Source organism: Orycteropus afer, unplaced genomic scaffold, assembly GCF_000298275.1.
Source record: "Orycteropus afer afer isolate SDZICR_OR568_19922 unplaced genomic scaffold, OryAfe1.0 scaffold00085, whole genome shotgun sequence".
Classification (NCBI taxonomy): domain Eukaryota; kingdom Metazoa; phylum Chordata; class Mammalia; order Tubulidentata; family Orycteropodidae; genus Orycteropus; species Orycteropus afer.
The window spans coordinates 7,057,934-7,078,818 of NW_006921672.1; the positions used below are offsets into that span (position 1 = coordinate 7,057,934).

General features: G+C 53.8%; 1 protein-coding gene across 1 annotated transcript in view; it reads left to right on the forward strand.

Moving 5' to 3' along the window:
• ARHGAP23 (Rho GTPase activating protein 23) overlaps positions 1-20,885 on the forward strand; it is a 79,037-nt gene that overhangs the window by 25,306 nt on the left and 32,846 nt on the right. Inside the window, exons 2-11 of the mRNA XM_042781121.1 lie at positions 3,911-4,072; positions 6,966-6,993; positions 8,493-8,588; positions 8,784-8,862; positions 9,017-9,071; positions 12,240-13,407; positions 15,283-15,438; positions 15,664-15,775; positions 16,007-16,064; positions 17,999-18,142. Coding sequence (XP_042637055.1) covers positions 3,911-4,072; positions 6,966-6,993; positions 8,493-8,588; positions 8,784-8,862; positions 9,017-9,071; positions 12,240-13,407; positions 15,283-15,438; positions 15,664-15,775; positions 16,007-16,064; positions 17,999-18,142 — 2,058 coding nt within the window. The remainder of the gene's footprint in view (positions 1-3,910; positions 4,073-6,965; positions 6,994-8,492; positions 8,589-8,783; positions 8,863-9,016; positions 9,072-12,239; positions 13,408-15,282; positions 15,439-15,663; positions 15,776-16,006; positions 16,065-17,998; positions 18,143-20,885) is intronic.

Genomic DNA, 20,885 nt, shown 5'->3' on the forward strand with positions numbered 1-20,885 from the left:
TGAGACCCCCGCCTGCTGCGGCGCTCGTGGGCAGCGCCGTGTGGCGCGTGGAGCGCGCTGGGGCCGGGGGCTGGCGCTGGGAGCGCGCCGTCGGCGTGGACTGCAGCGCTCCGGAGCCGCGTTGCCTCTGGCTGCCGTACCTCAGCCACAGCGACCGCCGCGCGCCCGGACTACGCCGGGCCAGGGTGAGCGCCGCAGCGGGGCTAGAGCGGCCAGTGGCAGGCTGAGCAGGCCTTGGCAGGGAGTGGGTGGTACTGGGTCACCAACTCCCTCCTTTCTTGGAGCTGTAAGCGTCCTGCACTCTGGAACCTGTATTTGGGAGATAGAGAAGAGTGGTGGGCTTTGTGGCTTTGGAGCTCTTCCAGGGATGCTAGATAGCAGCCCTCAGTGTGGGTTCCACAGTTGTGACCTCCAGTGAGCTCAGCCCTCTTGACTTACAGGCAGTGTAAGATTGGAAGGGCCAGGGCCCTTTGAAGAGATCCATCAAGTAGTCCTAGAGAATTTGGGTTGCAGAGACCCTGAGACAGAGCCAGGCAGCGGTACCAGGAAGTCACAGTGGATACCGTACCCCTGGTAGGGGACCTGGGCACAGGTGCACACAAGGGTTTTCTAATGGGCAAAAGAGGCTGTGGAGGCAGAATGAGCCACAGCAGGTAGTGAGAGAGCTCAGGGTGAGGACCAGCAGGGTTGGGAGGCAGGGGGCCATATTTCTGATACATGGGATTGACCACGCTGGTAGGGCGTGAGTCACAGTGGGCACCATGCCCAGCATGAATGCTGTGCTCCCTGCATTGACCTCTTTATGCTCTGGGAGGACAGAGGGCAGGACTTCTGGGTTCTGGTTCCTGGTGTTGCCAGTCCATCTCTGCCTAATTTGTGGCCCTGGGCTCTTTGGCCCTTCTCCCACCATCAATTGGTGTTTCTGGATGTCTCTTTCTTTCCTAGCACGAGGGTGGGAATGGTTAGAAATAGGTCTGGGCCAGGAGAGCTTTAATCAGTAATGTCCCTGTGCCCCTCTGACCCCCTCTCTCCCCATTGCCTTGTGTCTGTGCCTACCTCAGAGAGGCAGAGTTGGTGTATTTGAGCTGTCTTCTTCCCCAATCTAATCACCTAGTTCTTATTGCTGGATCCCTCTCTATTCTAAGGAGCTCTGGTGGCACAGTGCCTAAGGCATTTGCTAACCAGAGGCTGGTGGGGCAAACCCAACAGCTGCTCTGTGGAAGGAAGATGGGAAGATCTACTTCTGTAAAGATTCACCACCTTGAAAACCCAATGGTGGACACTATGTGTTGGAATCGACTGATGGCAATGGGTTTGCCTCCCTCCCCCTCAAGATGAAAGCAAGACCCAGTGTTGTCCCAGGTCAGAGAGGAGGAGAGGAAACATGCAAGTATAACGGCATGAGGGATTAAGGTTAAACTGAAGGAAGAACTTCCTACTGAAGAGATAACAAATCTGGACAGTATTAGGGGCTGTAGTGTCTCCCCTTCAGGCAAGGGGATTACCACACTGACAGTCCTAGGACCCTAGGAGAAAACGGATGGAGGGAGGGAGACTGGAAGGAAGAAAAAGAGGAAAGGGAGAAGAAGAGATAAGGGAGGGGGTGCCAATGGGGCCCGAGTGAGGGAGTGAGGAGGAGACCTGAGAGAGGAAGGCATGCCTGCTGCCCTGGATTAAAAGCATGGCCCCCCAGGGAGTGGCACCCCCTGGCAGCTGGCAGCTCCAAGCAGAATGTGTGCTGGAGGAGGGGGAGGGGGGCATGTGGGGACCTGTCCCAGCCAGTTCTCATCACTGGGGCAGCTGGTGGCTTAAACCTTAATCCAGGACACCAGCAAGACAATAGGCCCTGCAAACAACCTCAGTTCTGAGCCCTGGTGGGAGGCGTGGGGTGGGGGGCAGCCCACACTAGGGAGGAGCAGGGGTTCTGGTCTGAGAGGGCAGTGGTATATTCCCTGAGGCCCTCTCCTCTCCCCATCAGTTCCTTGCCAGGTCAGCAGAGATAGGAAATCCAGGGGATTTCAGACCTCAGCAGAATTCCCAGAGAATGTTCTTTGGGCTCTCTAGACCCTCATGGGGGTGTGGGGCTCAGTGGCGGAGCCCAGGCTGTAGGAGCTGAAGGGCCATTGCTGGACCTCCCCCCGATACCAGAATCCTTATTAACATCTCCTGGACTGGTTTCCTTGAATCCTGCCAGGGGTGGGGAACTCACAACCTCATCCTGGTAGTTTTCCATAGAATGTGTACGATAAGAATGGTCTCCTTTGCCTGTTGCCTCTCAGCCTCTTTGTATCTTCCACCTGGCTCTGTCCTCTGGGACTATATGAAGCAAGCCAATTGCCTCTGTCACATTTTTCTTTAATTTTCTGACAGTTGAGGACATATATCCCCTTCTCCCAGCCTGCTTAATAGCAGCCTAGTATCCTACCCCATGCAGAAATCCCTACCATAGGGCTACACACTGGCCAGCCCCCCTCCCCCTGCCCTGTACGCAAGTGGATGGATGGGTATGTGAAGGAGCTTCTGAGCTTTCTGCAGCAATTAGAAGGGCAAACAGTGAAGCAAGAGCTCCTCATCTCAGAACTAGTGGCCTTTCTCCCTCTGCACCAGCCCTTCCATTCTCCCTCTGCTGAAGGCTCCTACCTGGTGCCAAGGGGGAAATGAGGGGCTGAGGACTGTCTCTGGGTGGAGGCCCTGATTGAGTGCAGTGGATAGGCTAGGCTGCCTGATGTTGGGGGTCCAAGAGCCCCTGAGGGAGGCCTCCTGGCTGTTCACTAGGTGCTTCCCCATTGACTCCAGTCTTCTCCAGTCTGTCTCCTGAGTGCACCTCTCTCTGACACCTTCCTGTCACCTGCTTTCTCTTTCTGCATCTGAGAAGGGGACCTGAAGGGAAGCTGCTCTTAGGCAGTACCCCTCCTCTTCTCCCTCATGCCCCAGAAGCAGACCTTTGTGCCCCAGACCCTTGTCGTCAGACACCCTCTGTCATGTCATCTCAGAGAATCCCAAGCATTCAGGCAGGTCGGCCAGAGGGCAGAGTGTTCCCCCCTTAGGCAGGCCGCTCTGTTCAAGGGAGCCAGTCAGACCTCTGAGCAGGGTCCAGAGCCTCTGGAAGTTCCCTTCTGTTGTCTGATGTGTGCTGCGCTTCCTCTCTGCTCTTAGTCCCACGTGTGTTCTCTTGCTGCTCCTGAAGGATTCATGTGTGTGCATCTGTGTGTCTGCCTATGTATGTCTGCAGTGTGTGCTGTGTGCCCGTGTCTGTGTATGTGTGCACAAGAATATGTGTAGCTAAGTGTGACTGTGTGTGAATATGTATTCTCATCTGTATATGTCTGCGTGCTTGTTTGCAATGGTGTATAAAAGTGTTATTGTGTCTGTCTGCATGAGTGCATGTGAATGCGTCTGTCTGCATAGGTGTGCATGTGTGTGTGAGTGTATTACACTCGTGTCTGTGAGCATGTTACACTAGTGTCTGAGCATGTTACCCTAGGGTCTGTGTGCATGTGTGTAGTGATTATGCAGCAGGCAGGAATGAGCTCAGACAGCAGCAGGCACTTCCCACCCAGGCAGGAAGTCTGCTTCTCAGGTGCCCGGGTAGGAAGTGCTCAGCTAATACTTGCTGATCTGAACTGTATGTCCCCCCAGCTTGTTGCAGCAGGTCATTTCTGGGGAAGCAAAGGCATCATGGGGGATTAAGGGGAAAAGAAAGAAGACAGGACCTGTTGGACTGATGAAGGTAGGAGAGGAAGGGAAGAGTTAGGAGGAGGTCAGGGATAGGAGGGTGCCTGACCCCTGTAGGGTCCATGGACCTCTCCAGCTCTTCTCGCATCCTCTGGGGTGCAGAGAGCCAATGAGTGTGCAGAGATGGGAGTGGGGCCACACTGGTGCTCAGCCCTGCCTCCCTGTGCTCCCACAGCTGCCACTGGGCCCGAGAGATGGGTGCTCTGCTGGACGCCCCCTCCCCTGGCAGGGGCCGCGCACGCTGCTCCTGCACAAAAGTCTCCAGGATGGCTTCGGCTTCACCCTGCGTCACTTCATCGTATACCCACCGGAGTCGGCCGTGCATTGCAGCCTGAAGGTACGCCCAGGTCGCTCCTTGCCCCTGCTGTCCAGGGAAGCGTTCATGGGCCGGGGGAATTTCTTGGCACTTGTCTCCTCCATGGTCCTTTTGACCTTCCCTGAGAAGCAATCCTTCCTCGGGACCAGTTTGACTCCCTTTTGCTGTGGCCTGTGGAGAAGTATCACAGGGAGACAAGGACACCTCTGGCTGGTCACTTGCACTGTGTGGTCATCATGGCTGGGTCGTTTGTACCGAGTTATCAAGCCCCTAATTTCTCTGGACACATATCCTCAGGAGAAGGGGTGGCTGGTTCAGGGCAGGGGATCCAGAGGTGGGGAAGCCAGAATGTTCATTTCGGACCCCCCGACATTTGGCCTCACCAAAGAGACTGACCTTCTTGGAAGAGATAGAGTCCATCCCTGGGCCCCTTGTCCACTGGATTCTTCTCAGCTGGGTCTACTGCCCCCCTCCTCATCCTGAGCTCTCGGGGACCCTGTCCCACAGTGCTCCAGGCCCATGCTAGCCTTAGGTCTGTGTGCTCATATGAAGGAGACCTGGGCTCTAGTCCTGGTATAACTCCTAACCTTCTGTGATTCTTGGGGCAGTCTCACCCGTTCCTGGGCTCCATGCCTCTTGCTATCACCTGAGGACATTTAGTTACCTGATCACTAAGGACTCTTCCAACCCTAATATAAACATCAAGTTCTCTGAGTCTGAGAACCAGGACTTATCAGCCTAACTCAAGGGTGTGGGCTGCAGGGAGGGGTCCCTGACAGCAAAGCAGGAGTGAAGGAGAATGTGAAGGGGCCCAGCAGAATCTGGGGTTCCCCATGGAGCCCTGCTCCTTTTCTTTGCCCCTCTCCCAGCAAGGGAGGAGACAGATTTATTTTGGAGTCAATGAGCCCCTCTTTCCCCTCCCCCAGGGTTGGGATCAGCCTGCACAGCTGTTGGGGGACTCTCCCTTGGGGACCTTGGTCCCACCTGCTAGAGAACCAAGGCATCGGATTTCACTGTCTATGTCTGTGTATGCTTGCATTCTCTCTTTGTGTGCACATGTGCACGTGTGGTATGATGGTCATGCACATGCATGTCGGCATATATGTATGCATGCATGTAGATGTCTTTACGTACACGTGTGTGTACATGTAACTGTGCTGCTCTCATCTACATATGTGAGTCTGGGTGTGCCTGCATAACTGTTCACGTTGGCTGCAGCTGTACTTGGCGTAAATGGGGCTGATAGTCTAGGGGCACTGCCCCACTCCTGATGCCCGAGGACTTCAGTCCCCTAATTCTCTGAAATCCCTATTCCTTCCTTCCCTCTCTTTCTAGAATGCTTCCTTCCCTGGCCCCTGCTACCTTCTTTCTAGGAACTCTGCTGAGGGGGGACAGTGACAGAAACAGCCTGTAGTCCTCTAGGCAGGGTGGTGGACCTGTTCATAGGGGGGTTTGGAAGACCCAAGTCACATGAAGCCAGGGACAGGCTTCACCCCCTTCTCAGAACCAGTCCAGGGCTGGGAGGGGCCTGGGCCTGGAGGCAGGAGGAAGCTGGTTCTCCTCTCCTTCTTGCTGCCAACCTGAGAGATTGCAGGGGACTCAGGCACTCAGCCGTCTAAATGCATCTGTCTGCCTCTGCCACCGGCTCGCTGGGCTGTCAGCTTACATCAGTGGATACGCACCCCACGTGGTGGGGTAAGATGAGGTCCCGCTCCCCAGCAGTGCCTTCCTGTGGCCCCGCCTGTTCTTGCTGGAGTACCGGAGTCCTGAGTCTGGCCTGGCTCTGCTGCCAAGTCTCTGGGTGGTCTTGGACTCATGCCCTGTCATCCATATGGGTTATGTGTGGAGGGGGTTAGATGAGATGTCACCAAAGTCCATTCCAGCTTTAAAATGCCACATCCTGTGGCTCATCCTATCTCTGACCCTCTCCTTTCCCTCATTCCTAATTCCTCCCCAAATCCAGAGTCCTTCCTCCTCAATCATCAGGATGACCCCAGTAGCCCCCTCAGTGGGTCTTCAACTCCACTTTGACCTCTGCATCTAGTTGCCAGAATCCTCTGCCCTAATGCTAGTTTCACACCCACCCTCTCCCCTTCAAGAACCTTCATTGTCTTCCTCTTTCCCTCCTTTCAAACCTGAATGAATGTCTGACTTATGAATGTCTCCTCTGTCACTTGCTGATGTTGACTCTCTCTTTTAGCTCAGCTGATCCAGCAATATACATGAAAAAAAAAAAAAAAACATTGCCACAAGTCAATTCTGACTCATAATGACCCTCTAGGACAGAGTAGAACAGTCTCAGAGTGTTTCCAAGGCTATAATCTTTACCGAAGCAAACTGCCTCATCTTTCTCCCACAGAGCGGCTGGTGGGTACGAACCCCCAACCTTTCAGTTAGCAGCCTGCCACCAAGTTCTGCACACTCCTTCACCCTTACCCAGAATGCCTTCTTCAACTTTGGCTCAAAATCCCCTCCTCCCCAGGACGCTAATCAGCCCTTCCCTTCCCATTCTCTGAGCTGATAGCCACTGTTTGCTCTCCTCATGCCTGCTTATCTGTGTCTGCCTGGATCTTCTGTGTGGGGGGCTGGGAGCTGCCTGGGGAAGGGGCCACGAGTCCACCATTGAATGCTGGAGTGTTGGGATCAGGGCAGCAGGAGTGAAAGAGCGGAGGTTGTCTTGGCCTCATTTGTGATATCCCAGCTGACAACCCTTTCACCCCTAAACCTCTACAACTGGGCTAATTGAAGAGAGATAAGGGATGAGACCGCTGGGTGGGGAGAAAGGAGGGCCCGCCCTTGTGGATCTGACCTTCCCTATCTCCACCCCTTCACTCCCATTCCCACCCCCACCCCCCACCTCCATGCTGCTGAGGGCTGGGTTGAGGGCCCACACCCATTTCTCTGTCCCCTGCAGGAGGAAGAGAATGGAAACCAAGGAGGAGGTAAGGAGTGTCGAGGGGTTGGCACCAGTGTCTGGGGCTTCTCTGGGACCCACCCTCTACCTTCTGTCTCCTTCCCTCTCCCCCAGGTCTGCCTGTGTTTTGCCAGTCTGTGCCCCCACCCCGGCTTCTCTTCCTCTCTCTCTCCTCCTCCTCTGTGTGCTGGTTTCACTCACCCTGGGCATCTCTTCCCCACTCTCTCTCCACTCCCTCTTTCTTTCCTCACATTTGTCTCCCTCTGGGTCTGTCCACTTCACACTCTGTGTGGGGGCATGATCAGGGGAGCAGACGGGAATCTAAGACTTGGCCCTTGCCCTCAAGGTGCTTCAGCCCGGACAGACCCACGACAGGCACAGACAGGAACTATAAAGCCTGGGGGCCGGGGCTGGGGTGAGCTGAGCAAGGGTGTTCTTGAGAATAGAAAAAGTGGCCTTCTACTCAACAGCACACAACAATAACAACAACATTGGGAGTGTCTTTGTTGTTGTTCTGTGCCCTAGAGTGGACCGACTCATAGCGACCCCTCCTTGGGTTTCCAAGGCAGTATCACTACAGAAGTAGATTGCCCAACCTTCCTTCTGAGGAGTGTCTGGTGGGTTTGAACAGCCAGCCTTCTGGTTAGCAGTCAAGTGCCTTAGGCACTATGCTACCAGAGCTCTTACATTGGAAGTAGGGGGCCCTTAAGACCTTCTCTCTTCTGATGTGAGCTTAGCTTACCTTGCTGTCACTCTTGCTGTCCCAGAGGGCCCCTTGATGGCACCCAGGCTCCGTGAGGGTGTTCAAGGCAAAGGCCTTCTGCCTTCTGCCTCTGCCAATGGGGCTTCTACTGGGCAGCCATGGGGACGTGTCTCCCGGAGTCCCTGTCCCAGAGGCCCGTGGTGGGGGAGGAATAGCCCATCACACTAATACAGTCAGCAGAGTGTTGATGGACTGCCAGAGTATTGCTGGAGTGTAATGTGATGTCAATAGATGACTCTCCACCCCAGGACCCTCAGGCCTCTGCTGGGGAAGGGAGTGGGATGGGAAGTGTGGACTTTGGGTATTGTGTCCCTCCAAGCTTGAGGGCCTTTCTGCAGCTCACCCAGGCCTGTGGGTAGACATTTCTCTGTGTGTGGATTCCTTCCTGCTGTGCAGCTTCAGGACTTGATACTGGTTCCTTTCAAAGTACCTTTTCCTCTTATTTTTTTCCCTGATTTTTTTTTTTTTTTTCTTTTCCTGCTGGTCTCAGCCATTAGACAGTGAACTCCTAAAGGACAAGGACTCGGCTTGTTTCTTTTCGTTCTAGTTTCTGGCACCGTCCTGGTCCACAACAGGCCATTAAGGAGTGACTGTGTGTCCATTAGGTTTTCCTTCTCCCAGGTGTGTGTCCTTTTGGCTGGTTCTGTGCATCTGTGGGTCTGTGTGAGTGTGGTCATTCTGAGTGTGTGTCCCCTGTGTGTGTAGCTGTGCATGGGTGTGACCTTCTGCAGCCACCCCCAGCTAACCTGGCTGATGCTCACCAGGACCCTCCCCTCGGCACCGCCTGGAGCCCATGGATACCATCTTTGTCAAGAATGTGAAGGATCACGGCCCCGCCCATAGGGCAGGGCTTCGAACAGGTGAGCTGTCCTAATTGCCTGGCTCTCTGCACCTCTCTAGGTCTCTTCTCCCTACTCCAGTTAGGATGGGATTCTGGGATCTGCATGTTGAGGTGACAGTTCTCCCACTGTCACCCATAGCTGGTGCAGGAGTTCTCAGGTGGGGCTGTTGACACCCCATGCCTACTCACATGTAGCCCTACCTTTTGTCCTCAGGAGACCGGTTGGTGAAGGTGAATGGGGAGAGCATCATTGGCAAGACCTACTCCCAGGTCATTGCTCTGATCCAGAATAGGTGAGTGGCCCCGGCTTCCCTTCTTCATAATAGCTCCCCGCCCACCATGTCCCTGCACAACCCCTTGGCCGTGGGCTGCCCTGGCGACCAGGATCCCTGTTCTCCCAACCCCAGTTGCCTCAGCCTGGCCTGACCCTCTGCCCTGTCTCCATAGCGATGATACTCTGGAGCTCTCCATCATGCCCAAAGATGAGGACATCCTCCAGCTGGTGAGTCCTGGCCCCGCTCTCTGAGGTGGGGGACCTCTGGGCCCTTCTCCTCGGGTCCTCACTCCTGCATGGCCCCTTCTGGGAAGCAGAGAGGAAGGGGCCAATCCTAGGGAGTAGGGGGCAGTGCAGCCTAGCATTGCCCAGTTGGGGATGCCAGGCCCATCCCTGGGCTGGGGCTGGTTGTTGCTTCATTCTGGGCTGCTCTGTGCTGGGGGAGGGGAGGGGAGGCACTGGCCTTGGCAGGCAGGATTCCTGCTGGGGTATCTGGAAGGAAGGTGGCCCAGCGGGCCCTGCCAGACTGGCACGTTCTTGTCGGCTCCCAGGAGAGACGCCTGCTCTCCACACCCTCTCCCTGCCAGGCTCTAGGAGTGTGTCTCCTATAGATGTGTCTACCTGGCCCATCACACGCACTTACACAATACACACCAAATACTCCAATGACATACCTCATCTACTCCACTGTCAGGTCTTCTAGTCACACAACACACCATGCACCACTGAACAAAATGCACCAGACACACAGCCACATAGCACAACCCCACAGTAACCCCTTTGTATAGCACACTGCACCACCACAGTACATGTTAGCACACACACACAACATACTAGACATGCTGCACTAGACAGATGCTGTGATACCAACAACCCCCCAATGCTACACACAGTCATCCACCACCACATGCTCCCCAAACATCACAATATACTGCAATCCATGCACACAAATGCCATAACATCTGTTCACAAACCTCAACACATCACAACTCAAGCACACACCAACACAAATACTCACAAACCCACAGCACATCACAGCATGTATGCTTTGACTTCTCATCAATCACCTCAGCAAAACACTTTCTGGCCTTACAGATGCTGGCTATTATCACAGCACACATGCCCACAGATACCACAGCCCATCCTTAGCACAACACAGACACATTCACTCACAATTATTTCCATAGCCCAAGTGTATGCAATCATAATTCACAAACTGAACCCCTCCCCTGCGGGCATTCCTGCCCACCACACACAGTGAGAGCACATAGCACACACATGCCACAAACATTGAACACAGTATACCCTGCACTCTGTCTGCGTGTATCCATTTACAGCACACACACCCCACACACACTCTGTCTCTCTCTCTCTGCCCTCCGCTCTCCCTATCCTAGCCCTGACCCAGAACCCAAGGCAGTCCTCTCTGCCCAGTGCCCAGTTCCCTAGTCTCATGGGTCCCAGCCAGATGCCAGCTTGCTTGTCCCTGAGATCACTGCCCTCCAGAGGAGGGCCAGGGGCCAAGCCTGGGAGGCCATGGGAGCCGCCGTGCTGGCTTCTGCCCTGGACGAGCTCCCTTGATCACAGTAATCATAGTGCCAGGCTTGGCATCATGCCCCTCCGGGAACCTCCACTCCTTGACCTCGATTGTCCCCTTGCCCTTCCTGGGGAGGGGGAGGCAAGGATGAGGGTCCAGAGAGGTGGATGGCTCATCCCAAGTCTCAGGAGCCCTGCCTGTGTACCTCCCCCCAGGCTGAGGCAAGGCAAGCTATTGCGGGGGTGACAGGGTGGGGCCTCGAGTGTCTCTGATTCTCTTCAGCCACCAGGGACAAGGGGTGGGAAGGGCAGCAGCCTGGCACTGTGCTACCCAGGCTCGGGTGGGCTGGCAGCCCTAGATGTCAGCATCTGGGGACCTCTCCTCTCCCCTCCATCCTGGCTGGCCCGAGGGTGGGGCCCAGGCATTCCTGTGGTTGGGAGCCAAGGCTGGAGGCCAATCGGGCCGCGGCAGCTGCTGACGCCACCGCCGACGCGGCGAGGCCCCTCCACACCCATCCTCCACTCCCTCCTTCTCCCGACAGCCAGCCTTGAGCCGGGTGGGGGCCACGGGGGAGCCGCAAGGAGGGCAGCCTGAGGGGGTCCAAAGGCCAGGGACAGCAAAGTGGTCAGAGGGGCTTAGCCGGGGGTGGGGAGGGCAGAGGCGGGTCAGGATGCCGCCTCGGCCCGCGACTGTGATGTGATTCGGGAGCCCTTGGAGCCGGCAGGATGGCAGGAGGTATGTGAGTGCGCCCCGTGTGCACGGGTCTGAAGGGGCCGTGCGCGCGCGCGGGTGTGGTCAGCTCGTCCTCATCACATGATGTTGTGACTGGGACTGGGGGTGTAGTTATTTGTGTGTGTGTCTCATTGTGCTTTGCTCTGTGTGTGTGTGTGTGTGTGTGTGGTTCTGGGTGTGTATGTTACAGTGTCTCCTTGTGGTGTGGGGAGGGTGTGTGTGTGTTTGATTTCACCCTCCCGCCCTTTGATACTACCTCTTATAGAGGCCCCCCAGGCAGCTCATCAAGGGCCAGGCTGGGCTAGGCCACAAGGCCACTGTCCCTGGGGGCCACCTCCTTTTTTGGCTGGGCCTGAGCACCAGCCCTGTCACTCCTCAGCAATGCAGCACCAGCCTCAGCTTCCAGTGCCAAATTCCAGGCCTAGAGGTGGCAGAAGGTGGCTCAAGGCCCCTCAGTCAGTTGGACCCCTCTTCTGAGGCTGACACAGAGGGCACAGGGTGGGCACATTCCTCCCCCTCAGTGATCCAGGAGCCAGGCTTCCCGCTCCCCATTCAGGGATAGATGGACAACTGGACTCTCCCAGCCTCCATCCACCCCCAGCCCACCTCACCCTGGACACGGTCCTCAGCTGGCCTCCTTTGCTGTCATCTGCCACCTTGACTGGTGTCTATTGAAGTTTCCCAGCTCTGTGTAAGGGGTTGTGAGCATCACCTGCCACAAGAAAGCAGAGCTGGAAGGCTGCTGAGGCTGGCGGAGGTGGCATTGGTGGTGGGGTGTTGACCCAGGAAACATATTGGAATGTCTGTGGGTAAAAGCAGTCCTTGTCAAAAGTCTTAGAGAAATCAGGCCCAGAGCCTCAAAGAAGTCAAGGAGAGGGAGCCCTGTCTCTTTATCAAGTAGGCGTGTGTATTGAATTCCCAAAAGCCTCTTAATTCTTCTTTGTTCTCTCTCTGAACTGTCTCTGGGGTACGTCCACCAACCATGCACCTACTCAGGACTCTCTCTACTTGGTCCTTTCCCTTCGGTCTCCTTCCTTCTCTGGGCTCCTTGACTGCCCAGGGCTGTACTAGCCCTGCCCTATGGGACTTGTCTGGCCCCACTCACCTGCCTCTGTGTCTCTGACCAGGCCTACTCCCAGGATGCCTACCTGAAGGGAAACGAGCCGTATTCCGGAGAGGCCCGCAGCATCCCAGAACCACCTCCCCTCTGCTATCCCCGCAAGACCTATGTCCCCCCAGCCCGGGTCTCCACCTGGGCCACTATGGTGCGTGAGCCCCTTTCAGCACTGCCCAGTGACCCCCGGAGCCCCGCTGCCTGGAGCGACCCAGGGACCCGAGTTCCGTCTGCTGCCTGTCCCCTTCCAGACTACCCTTCCTTGGGGATGAGCCAGCCCCGCCCCAGCCCTGGTGCCTTCCCCCATCTCCCCTCGGAGCACCGGACGCCCCGTGCCTTCCCAGAGCCTGGCAGCCGGGTGCTCCCCAGCAGACTGGAGTGCCAGCAGGCCTTGTCGCACTGGCTGTCAAACCAGGTGCCCCGCAGGGCGGGGGAGAGACGGTGCCCAGCCATGCCACCCCGGGCCCGCAGCGCCTCCCAGGACCGGCTGGAGGATGTGATTGCCCAACGCCCATGGCCCTGCTCCACCTCCCAGGATGCCTTGAGCCAGCTGGGCCAGGAGGGCTGGCACCGAGCCCGCTCGGACGACTACCTGAGCCGGGCTGCTCGGTCAGCTGAGGCACTGGGGCCAGGGGCCCTGGTGTCACCCCGCTTTGAGCGTTGTGGCTGGGCTTCCCAGTGTCCATCTGCCCGCCCCTCTGCCTGTCCAGCTCGGGACCTGTCGGGGCCTCAGGCCCCACCCCCACCCAGCCTACAGGGCCTGGGCGACATCGGGTACATTGGCTACCGGAGCTACAGCCCATCGTTCCAGCGCCGGACTGGCCTCTTGCATGCACTCTCATTCCGGGACTCACCCTTTGGGGGGCTGCCCACCTTCAATTTGGCCCAGTCCCCTGCATCACTCCCACCAGAGGCTGCTGCTGAACCTCCCAGAGCTGTCCGGCCAGAGTCCAGTACCAGGGCCCTGGAGCCTCCCACTGAGGAACGTCGTGATGAGGTAGTCCTGAGGCAGAAGCCTCCGACAGGCCGCAAGGCCCAGCTGCCCCCTGCAAGACAGATGAACCTCGGGTTTGGTGAGGAGTCCACAGAGCCAGAGGACAGTGAGCGAGGGGAGCGGCCAGGCAGGAAGGTGGCCCCTTTGGCTACTACCGAAGACTCTCTGGCTTCCATCCCCTATATTGGTGAGTGATGGTATGGGTGACTGACTTGGGGGACTTGGTTTTTGGTGCCGTGTTGTACCCCACCCACCTGTCTACTGTGGGCAAAATTGGGCTGACAGGATCCTTTTGTTTCTCTCCCCATCCTGCATCCATCCATCCGCCCATCTTTCCTCCTGTTCATTCTCCCTTGTACCCTGCCTCTCATTCATTCATCCTTCCAGCAGTCTTTTCCTGACCCCTTTCCTGCCTCTCTGCCTCCCTCCTTCCTCCCCTTCTGTCCGTTTTTCCTTCTTTCATTACTTCCTCTCACTCTTCCATCCTTTCATTCTTTCTTTATTTCATCATTCCTTTATTTCTTTTATTCTTTGTTCTTTCTGTCTACTCTCCATCTCCAACAATAGTGATTTTAGGCACTAGGCTGGGCTCTCTGTTCTCCTGGAGAACATGGTCCAGCAGGGGAGGGAGACAATCAGACAGGAACAGTTCAGCAGGATGGAGTGTGATAGAATTACAGGAAGCTCTGGGGGAATATAGGAAGGGCATGGGAGAAGGAGCTCTAGTGGTGTAGTGCCTAAGGCATTTGACTGCTAACCAGAAGGTTGGCAGTTCAAATCCACCAGCCACCTCGTGGAAGGAAGCCTGGCCAATCTACTTCCGTAAAGATTTACTGCCTCGGAAACCCAATGGGGATCGCTATGAGTTGGAATCGACTTGATGGCAGTGATTTTGAGCTAGGGCATGGGGAACCAGGGAGAGAATCCTGGAGGAAGAACATTCTGGCTAAGACTTGAAGCATAAGAAAGAGTTAGCCAGGGGAAGAGTGTTCTGGAAAGAAGGAACGGGATATGCAAAGACCCTGAAGGCTGCCCTTCCAGGGCCATGGGGTGGGTCCTGAGGGGCCTTGTCAGTCACTGTGGAGTTTGGACTTTATCCTGAGGGAACTATTGAAGGCTTGCCTTTGAATTGATATTAGATAACAAAAACTCACTGCCTGCCTTGGAGTTGATTCAATTCACATGACCCCTCCTTGGGTTTCCCAGGTGGTGTCTCTACTCTCTACAGAAGTAGATTGCCCAATCTTCCTTCCGAGGAGTAGAGCTATTAGATAAGGTACAGACAAAAGAGTGGAGAGGCACGGATGATTCCCAGCTTTCTGGTCTGGCTGGAAGGTGGTGCCTCACCCCAGTACTGGGAATGAGAAAGAGTGAGTCAGGAAGAACAGAAAAAAAATGAGGTCTTGTTGAATATGAGGTGGCTGTGAGGCAGCAGGATATATTGAGCTGAGTCTAGGGGTTTGGGAGAAAGACCAGGATGCAAGACCCTGGGCCTGGGAGTGGGGAGCCAAGGGATGATAATTGGAGCTGGAAGTGTTGAGCTCACCCCAAGGCAGTTTGAGGAGTGAGAGGAGAAGAGAGGCCTGTGCAGGGAGAGGAGAGAGAACCCTGGCTGCTCCCTGACAGCCCTTAGGCTGATGGAGAAGATTAAGGAGTCCCTAGTCTGAGGGAGGAGATAAAGTCTATACTCTCAGAAGTTCTATCTATTGAGGGAGACACAGATAGTCCCTGCTCCCAGGAATCTCCCAGGCTGATGGGAGGATATTAGCTCTGCTCTCAGGGAGCCTGGTCTAAAGGTGGTGATTCAGGCTTACTCCTGGGTACCCTCAGTGTGACAGAGAGGATCCGCCTCTGTACACCAAGGGGACAGACTCCATGACCACAGTCTGTTGGGTTGGTCACCCATGGCAGTGGACATGTTGCTTGCAGGGCCTTGGAAGGCTTGAGGAGCTTTGGGATAAGGGCTGGGCCTGGAATTGAGCTTGGGGCTTGCAAGTCTGGGGCTGAGCAGGTGGGCTAAGCTTTCTGCCTCCTCTAACTACCATTCCCTCCACACATGCAGATGAGCCCACCAGCCCCAGCATTGATCTCCAAGCCAAGCACGTACCTGCCTCTGCGGTGGTCTCCAGTGCCATGAACTCGGCCCCTGTCTTGGGCACCAGCCCTTCCTCCCCCACCTTCACCTTTGCCCTGGGCCGCCACTACTCCCAGGACTGCAGTGAGTCTCCTCACATCCCAGTCCCATCCTGGCCCCTATTGTTTGGCCCTCAGGGGTCTCTGTTAGGTCTGCTGCCTGATGTCTGGAGCTCTTCCAAATGGTTTCTGCTGCCCCTGAGGCCCCATGGGGAGAGTCATCTCTTGGCCTTGCCCAGATGGGAGGGCTCCGGGAAGCCCCTGGCCTGCTGCGCTGCTGACTGTGGGCCCTAACGTGGGTGCTTTGCAGGTAGCATCAAAGCTGGCCGTCGCTCCTCCTACCTGCTGGCTATCACCACGGAGCGCTCCAAGTCCTGTGATGATGGACTAAACACCTTCCGGGATGAAGGCAGGCCTCTGCGGTGAGGCCTGGTCTGGACGCAGGGTAGACAGGGCCACGCCCAGACACCTAGGCCAGTTACTCCCTTGGCTGGGCTGTGGCAGGTGTCCTGCCCCTAGGGTGTCCTCTATCCCCCTGGAGCAGTGTTCTTCCTCCCTGGAAGTCTTCTTGGCCTTGGGGGCTTGGGGCCTGATAAGACAGTGAGGTGCTAGCTGTGTTTCCTATGTCCCTCACCTTGGTCCTCACTCCCCAGGCGCCTTCCAAACCGAGTACCCAGCCTGCGGATGCTCCGAAGCTTTTTCACTGATGGGGTAAGTGCCGAGTGTGTGTGTGTGTGTGTGTGTGGTGGGGGGAATACCTCAGACACAGAGCACAGCCTTGGGGTAGGGTTCCAGGTCTGTGGCGGGAAGACCCCTGTCTGTGATCCCAATGTTATGTCTCCCCCTTTCTCCCTTTGCTCACCTACCCTCCTCTCAGCCACATGACTGCAGCCTCACCAGCCTTCTGTCATCCCTGAAAGACACCATACGCCTGCCCACCCAAGACCTTGCACTTGCTCTGCCTGGAAAGCCCCCTTGCAACCGCCGCCCCGTTGCCACATGATTCATTTTTTCACTTTCTTTTTTTTCAAATTATTTATTTTTGTTGTCATTGCTGAGAATACACACAGCAGAACCTACACCAATTTAACAATATCTCTGTGTACAATTCAGCGACGATTACATTCTTCAAGTTGTGCAGCCATTTGCACCATCCTTTTCCGAATCGTCCCTCCCCCATTAACATAAACTCACTGTCCCCCAAGGTTCCTGTCTACCCCTCAGAGCTGCTGTTGTAAGTTTGATCCCATTATAGATCGTTCTTAAAAGAGCACAAAGCTCGAGTCACGAAACAAAATGTGTACGAGCTGTTGAATGTGAAAGGAATCTGCTTTGAAAAATTTCACCCAAATAACAACAAACAGTGAACTAAAACACAAAGCTCAAAGCAGGCATTCTTTACCAATTAAACTAAATTGTTTGGTTTAAAGAAGACTTAAGGGATTTTTTTTTTTTTTTTTTTACTTTCTTCTGGTTTTTTAGTCAAAAGCCACATTCAGTCCCACCCCTGACATTTCAAGTCTCCCTTGGAGCTCTGGTGGCGTAGTGCCTAAGGCATTTGACTGCTAACCAGAAGGCTGGCGGTTCAAACCCACCAGCCACTCTCGGAAGGAAGGTTGGGCAATCTACTTCCGTACTAATACTGCCTCAGAAACCCAAGGAGGGGTCGCTATGAGTTGGACCCGACTTGATAACAATGAGTTTGGATTTTTTTTTTTTTTTGGTTTTTGTTGCTTTGTTTTTTTTCCCTTGGCACTTACCATGTTACACAATTTATGTGTTTCTCTCGTATCTCGCCTCTCTCCCCAGCTAGTGCATAATGAGCGCCATGAGGGCAGCAGTTTTGTTTGTTTTGTTCTCTGCTGAATTCCTAGTACCTAACACCATGCCTGGCACAGGGAAGCATTTAGTCTGTATTTGCATGGTGTCCTCAGGGCACAGGGGAGCCCACTGCAAAGGGGAGCACAGGTTTGAGATGTGACAGAGGAGCTGGCATCTGCAGCCTCGGGACCTGGGAGATGGAGGGTCAGGTCTTAAATGGCTTTACCTTTTGATTGTGGGTGGACTAGAAGAGCCATCTTGACTTCAAACCCTTGATAATATCTCTGGTTAGCTTAATATCTTGATATTATCACCTGTTTTTTTTCCTTATCACTTCCTCTGCTTACTTAGCTCTCCATTGACATGTCACCTCTGTTGCTGGAATCCTGTTGACACTATCACTTCCTCTGTTTAACACTTTGTGGACATGAGTACCTGCTCCATGAACTCACTCACTCAGTTTCTGTTGATGTTCCCACTTCCCCTGTTTATTTAACTCCTTGTTGACAAAATCACTTCCTTTGTTTACTTAATTCCTTTTAGTCCGTAAAGTTAAAGGAGGTCCCAGATTGGCTTTCCTGGCCTGATGAGGCAGGCATGTGGTCATTATCCTTTCTTTCCTTCTGGCTTCCCCATTACACATATCTCATGACCTCGACACAAGTGGCCCAGAGAGGGCAAGCAAGGCCCCTGAGGCCACAGAGTACATCAGAGTGTGACACAGGCATACACCAGGCCCACATGTCTATGTGTGGTCCATGGGGTTCCTGAGATGCTGGCATTGTGGGAACTACCCTAAACTGCCCTCTCCTACCTCTCTGCAGTCCTTGGATAGCTGGGGCACCTCCGAAGATGCTGATGTCCCTTCTAAGAGACACTCAACCTCTGACCTCTCAGATGCAACCTACAGCGATGTCAGGAGAGAAGGCTGGTTGTATTATAAGCAGATCCTCACCAAGAAGGGGAAGGTAAGAAGGCTGGAGGAATGAGCTGGGGTGGATGGAAGCTGGCTCCCCACAGAACTCTTCAACTTCTGCACTCACCTCCACAGCCTCTGAGCTGTGGCAGAGTTTAGGCTATAGCACATGGGGTAGAGACTAGATGCTAGAAAGAACTTCCGGGGGGACTTAGAGAGCACGTGCAGAAGAGGCTAACAGAGAGAGATGGTCTTTGGTATGTGATGGAACTGATGAAATTGTGCTTGGAATTATGACAAAAGGATCCCACAGTGATCCCCGTCTGGAAGATCACCCCAGAAATGGTTTCTGGGGCTCCTGGCAAATAAGGGAGCAAGGGCGATTCATTAGAAGAGCTGAGGCCTGAGAAGAAAGCAGAGGCCAGCTCTTCCAGGGCCTTTGTAGGCCAAGTAAGGATTTCAGCCTTTTTCCTAAGGCAACTGAAAGCCCCTTGGGGCTCTTATGGGAGGTAGTTGCACCTTTAAAAGACCCGTTTGGCTTCCTGGGGGCCAAACCAGAAGCAAGAAGACCAGATAGGAGCTACTACAGAGATCCAGGTGAGAGATGAAAGGGGCTGGGATGGGAGGGAGGTGTGGTGAGGGTACTGGGGAGAGGCAAGCAGGATCCCAGAGATGAGAAGGGCGGGGTGTAATCTGTGGGGTGTGACTCTTGGGTCCCAGGCCAGCGCCCTGGGCTGGCAGCCGGGGAGGAAGGAAGAGGCAGGCAGCTTCATTCTGTCCCTGTGAGAATTCAGACAGCTGACAGTGGTTAGGATGAACCTGGGGCTGAGTTTTGGCTGCATTGCATTTTGCTATGAGAGCTTGGATGATGCACCTATCTATGACTCAGTTTCCTTGTCCGTAAAATAGAGCTAATAATAATCCCCAGCTCATTAGCCTGTGACTGAAGATGAAATGAGGTGATCTAAGTAAGGGGCTTACCCGGTGTCTGGCACTTGGGTGTGGCTTTTCTGCTTATTGGTCTGAATTTGAATTTTCTACCCTACACTGTGTGGGGGGGAGGGGTACGGTGAGGGTGTCTTGTAGTATCAGGAAAGAACACAAACTCAAAGTCAGATAGCCTTTAAGTTCCTGCCAGCACTTAGCAAGCACATGATCTTGGGTGATTCCCTTCTAATGTCTCTGAGCCTCACTTTTCTGGTCTATAAAATGAGGACAGTGTTAACTCTACTCCAGGCACTGTCGTCAGGATTAAGTGAGAGGTGTAGTCCAGGCAGGACTGGCACTCATCTGTGCCCTCATCCATCCTCCAGATAATTACTAAGGGCCTGCACTGCTTGGAGGAGCCCTGGTGCACAGTGGTTAAGCGCTCAGCAGCAAACCAAAGGTCTTCAGTTCGAACCCACTAACTGCTCCACAGGAGGAAGATGTGTCAGCCTACTCCTGTAAAGATTACCCACTGCCATTGACTTGATTCTGACTCTTAGCGACCCCATGGGGTTTCCAAGGCTGTAAATCTTTACAGAAGCAGACTTCCTCTTCCTCCTGAGGAGCAGCTGGTGGGTTTGAACTGCTGACCTTTTGGTTAGCAGCCAAGTGCCTTAACCACTGTACTACTAGACCTCTTTTCCTGTAAAGATTTTAGCTTTGGAAACCCGTTGGGGCAGTTCTACTCTGTCCTAAAAGGTCACTGTGAGTTGGAATCACTTGGACAGCAGTGGGTTTGTTTTTGTTGTTGGACTGTGCTTGGGATTGTCTGTTGAGGTTCTGGGGTTTTAGTGGTGAAGGAGCCAGGCCAGCCTTGCCCTTCTGGGTTCACAAGAAGCAGAGAAAACTATGTTGCATGATAATTTCATGTTATGATGGGGAAGTTCAAGGGTCTAACATATAATTGGGACCCTGACCTCTGCAGTCAAAAAGAATTGATTGATGTTCCAAGCTGCATGGAAGGAACTGGCAAAAAACAAGGCTCCAGGAATTGACGGAATACCCATTGTGATGTTTCAACAAATGGAAGCAGTGCTGGAGGCACTTGTTTATGCCAAGAAATTTGGAAGACAGCTACCTGGCCAACCAACTAGAAGAGATCCGTATTTATGCCCATTCCAAAGAAAGGTGACTCAACAGAATGACGAAATTATAGAGCAATATCCTATGCAACTAAAATTTTGCTGAAGATTATTCAAAAACAGCTACCACAGTATATTGACAGAGAACTGCCAGAAATTCAAGCTAGATTCAGAGGAGGGCATGGAACAAGGGGATATCATTGCTGATGTCAGATGGATCTTGGCTGAAAGAAAGGATACCAGAAAGATGTTTACCCGTGTTTTATTGACTAAGCAAAGGCATTCAACTGTGTGGATCATAACAAATTATGGATAACATTGTGAAGAATGAGAATTCCAGAACACTTAGTTGTGCTCATGAGGAACCTGTACATAGACCAGGAGGCAGTCATTCGAACAGAACAAGGGAATACTGCATGGTTTAAAATCAGGAAAGGTGTGTGTCAGGCTTGTATCCTTTTACCATATTTGTTTAATCTGTATGCTAAGCAAATAATCCAAGAAGCTGGATTATATGAAGAAAAATGTGGCATCAAGATTGGAGGGAGACTCATTAACAACCTGTTATATGCAGATGACACAACCTTTCTTGTTGAAAGTGTAGATGACTTGAAGCACTTACTGATGAAGATCAAAGACTATGGCCTTCAGTATGGATTACATTTCAGTACAAAGTAAACAAAAATCCTTACAACTGGACCAATAAGCAACCTCATGATAAATGGA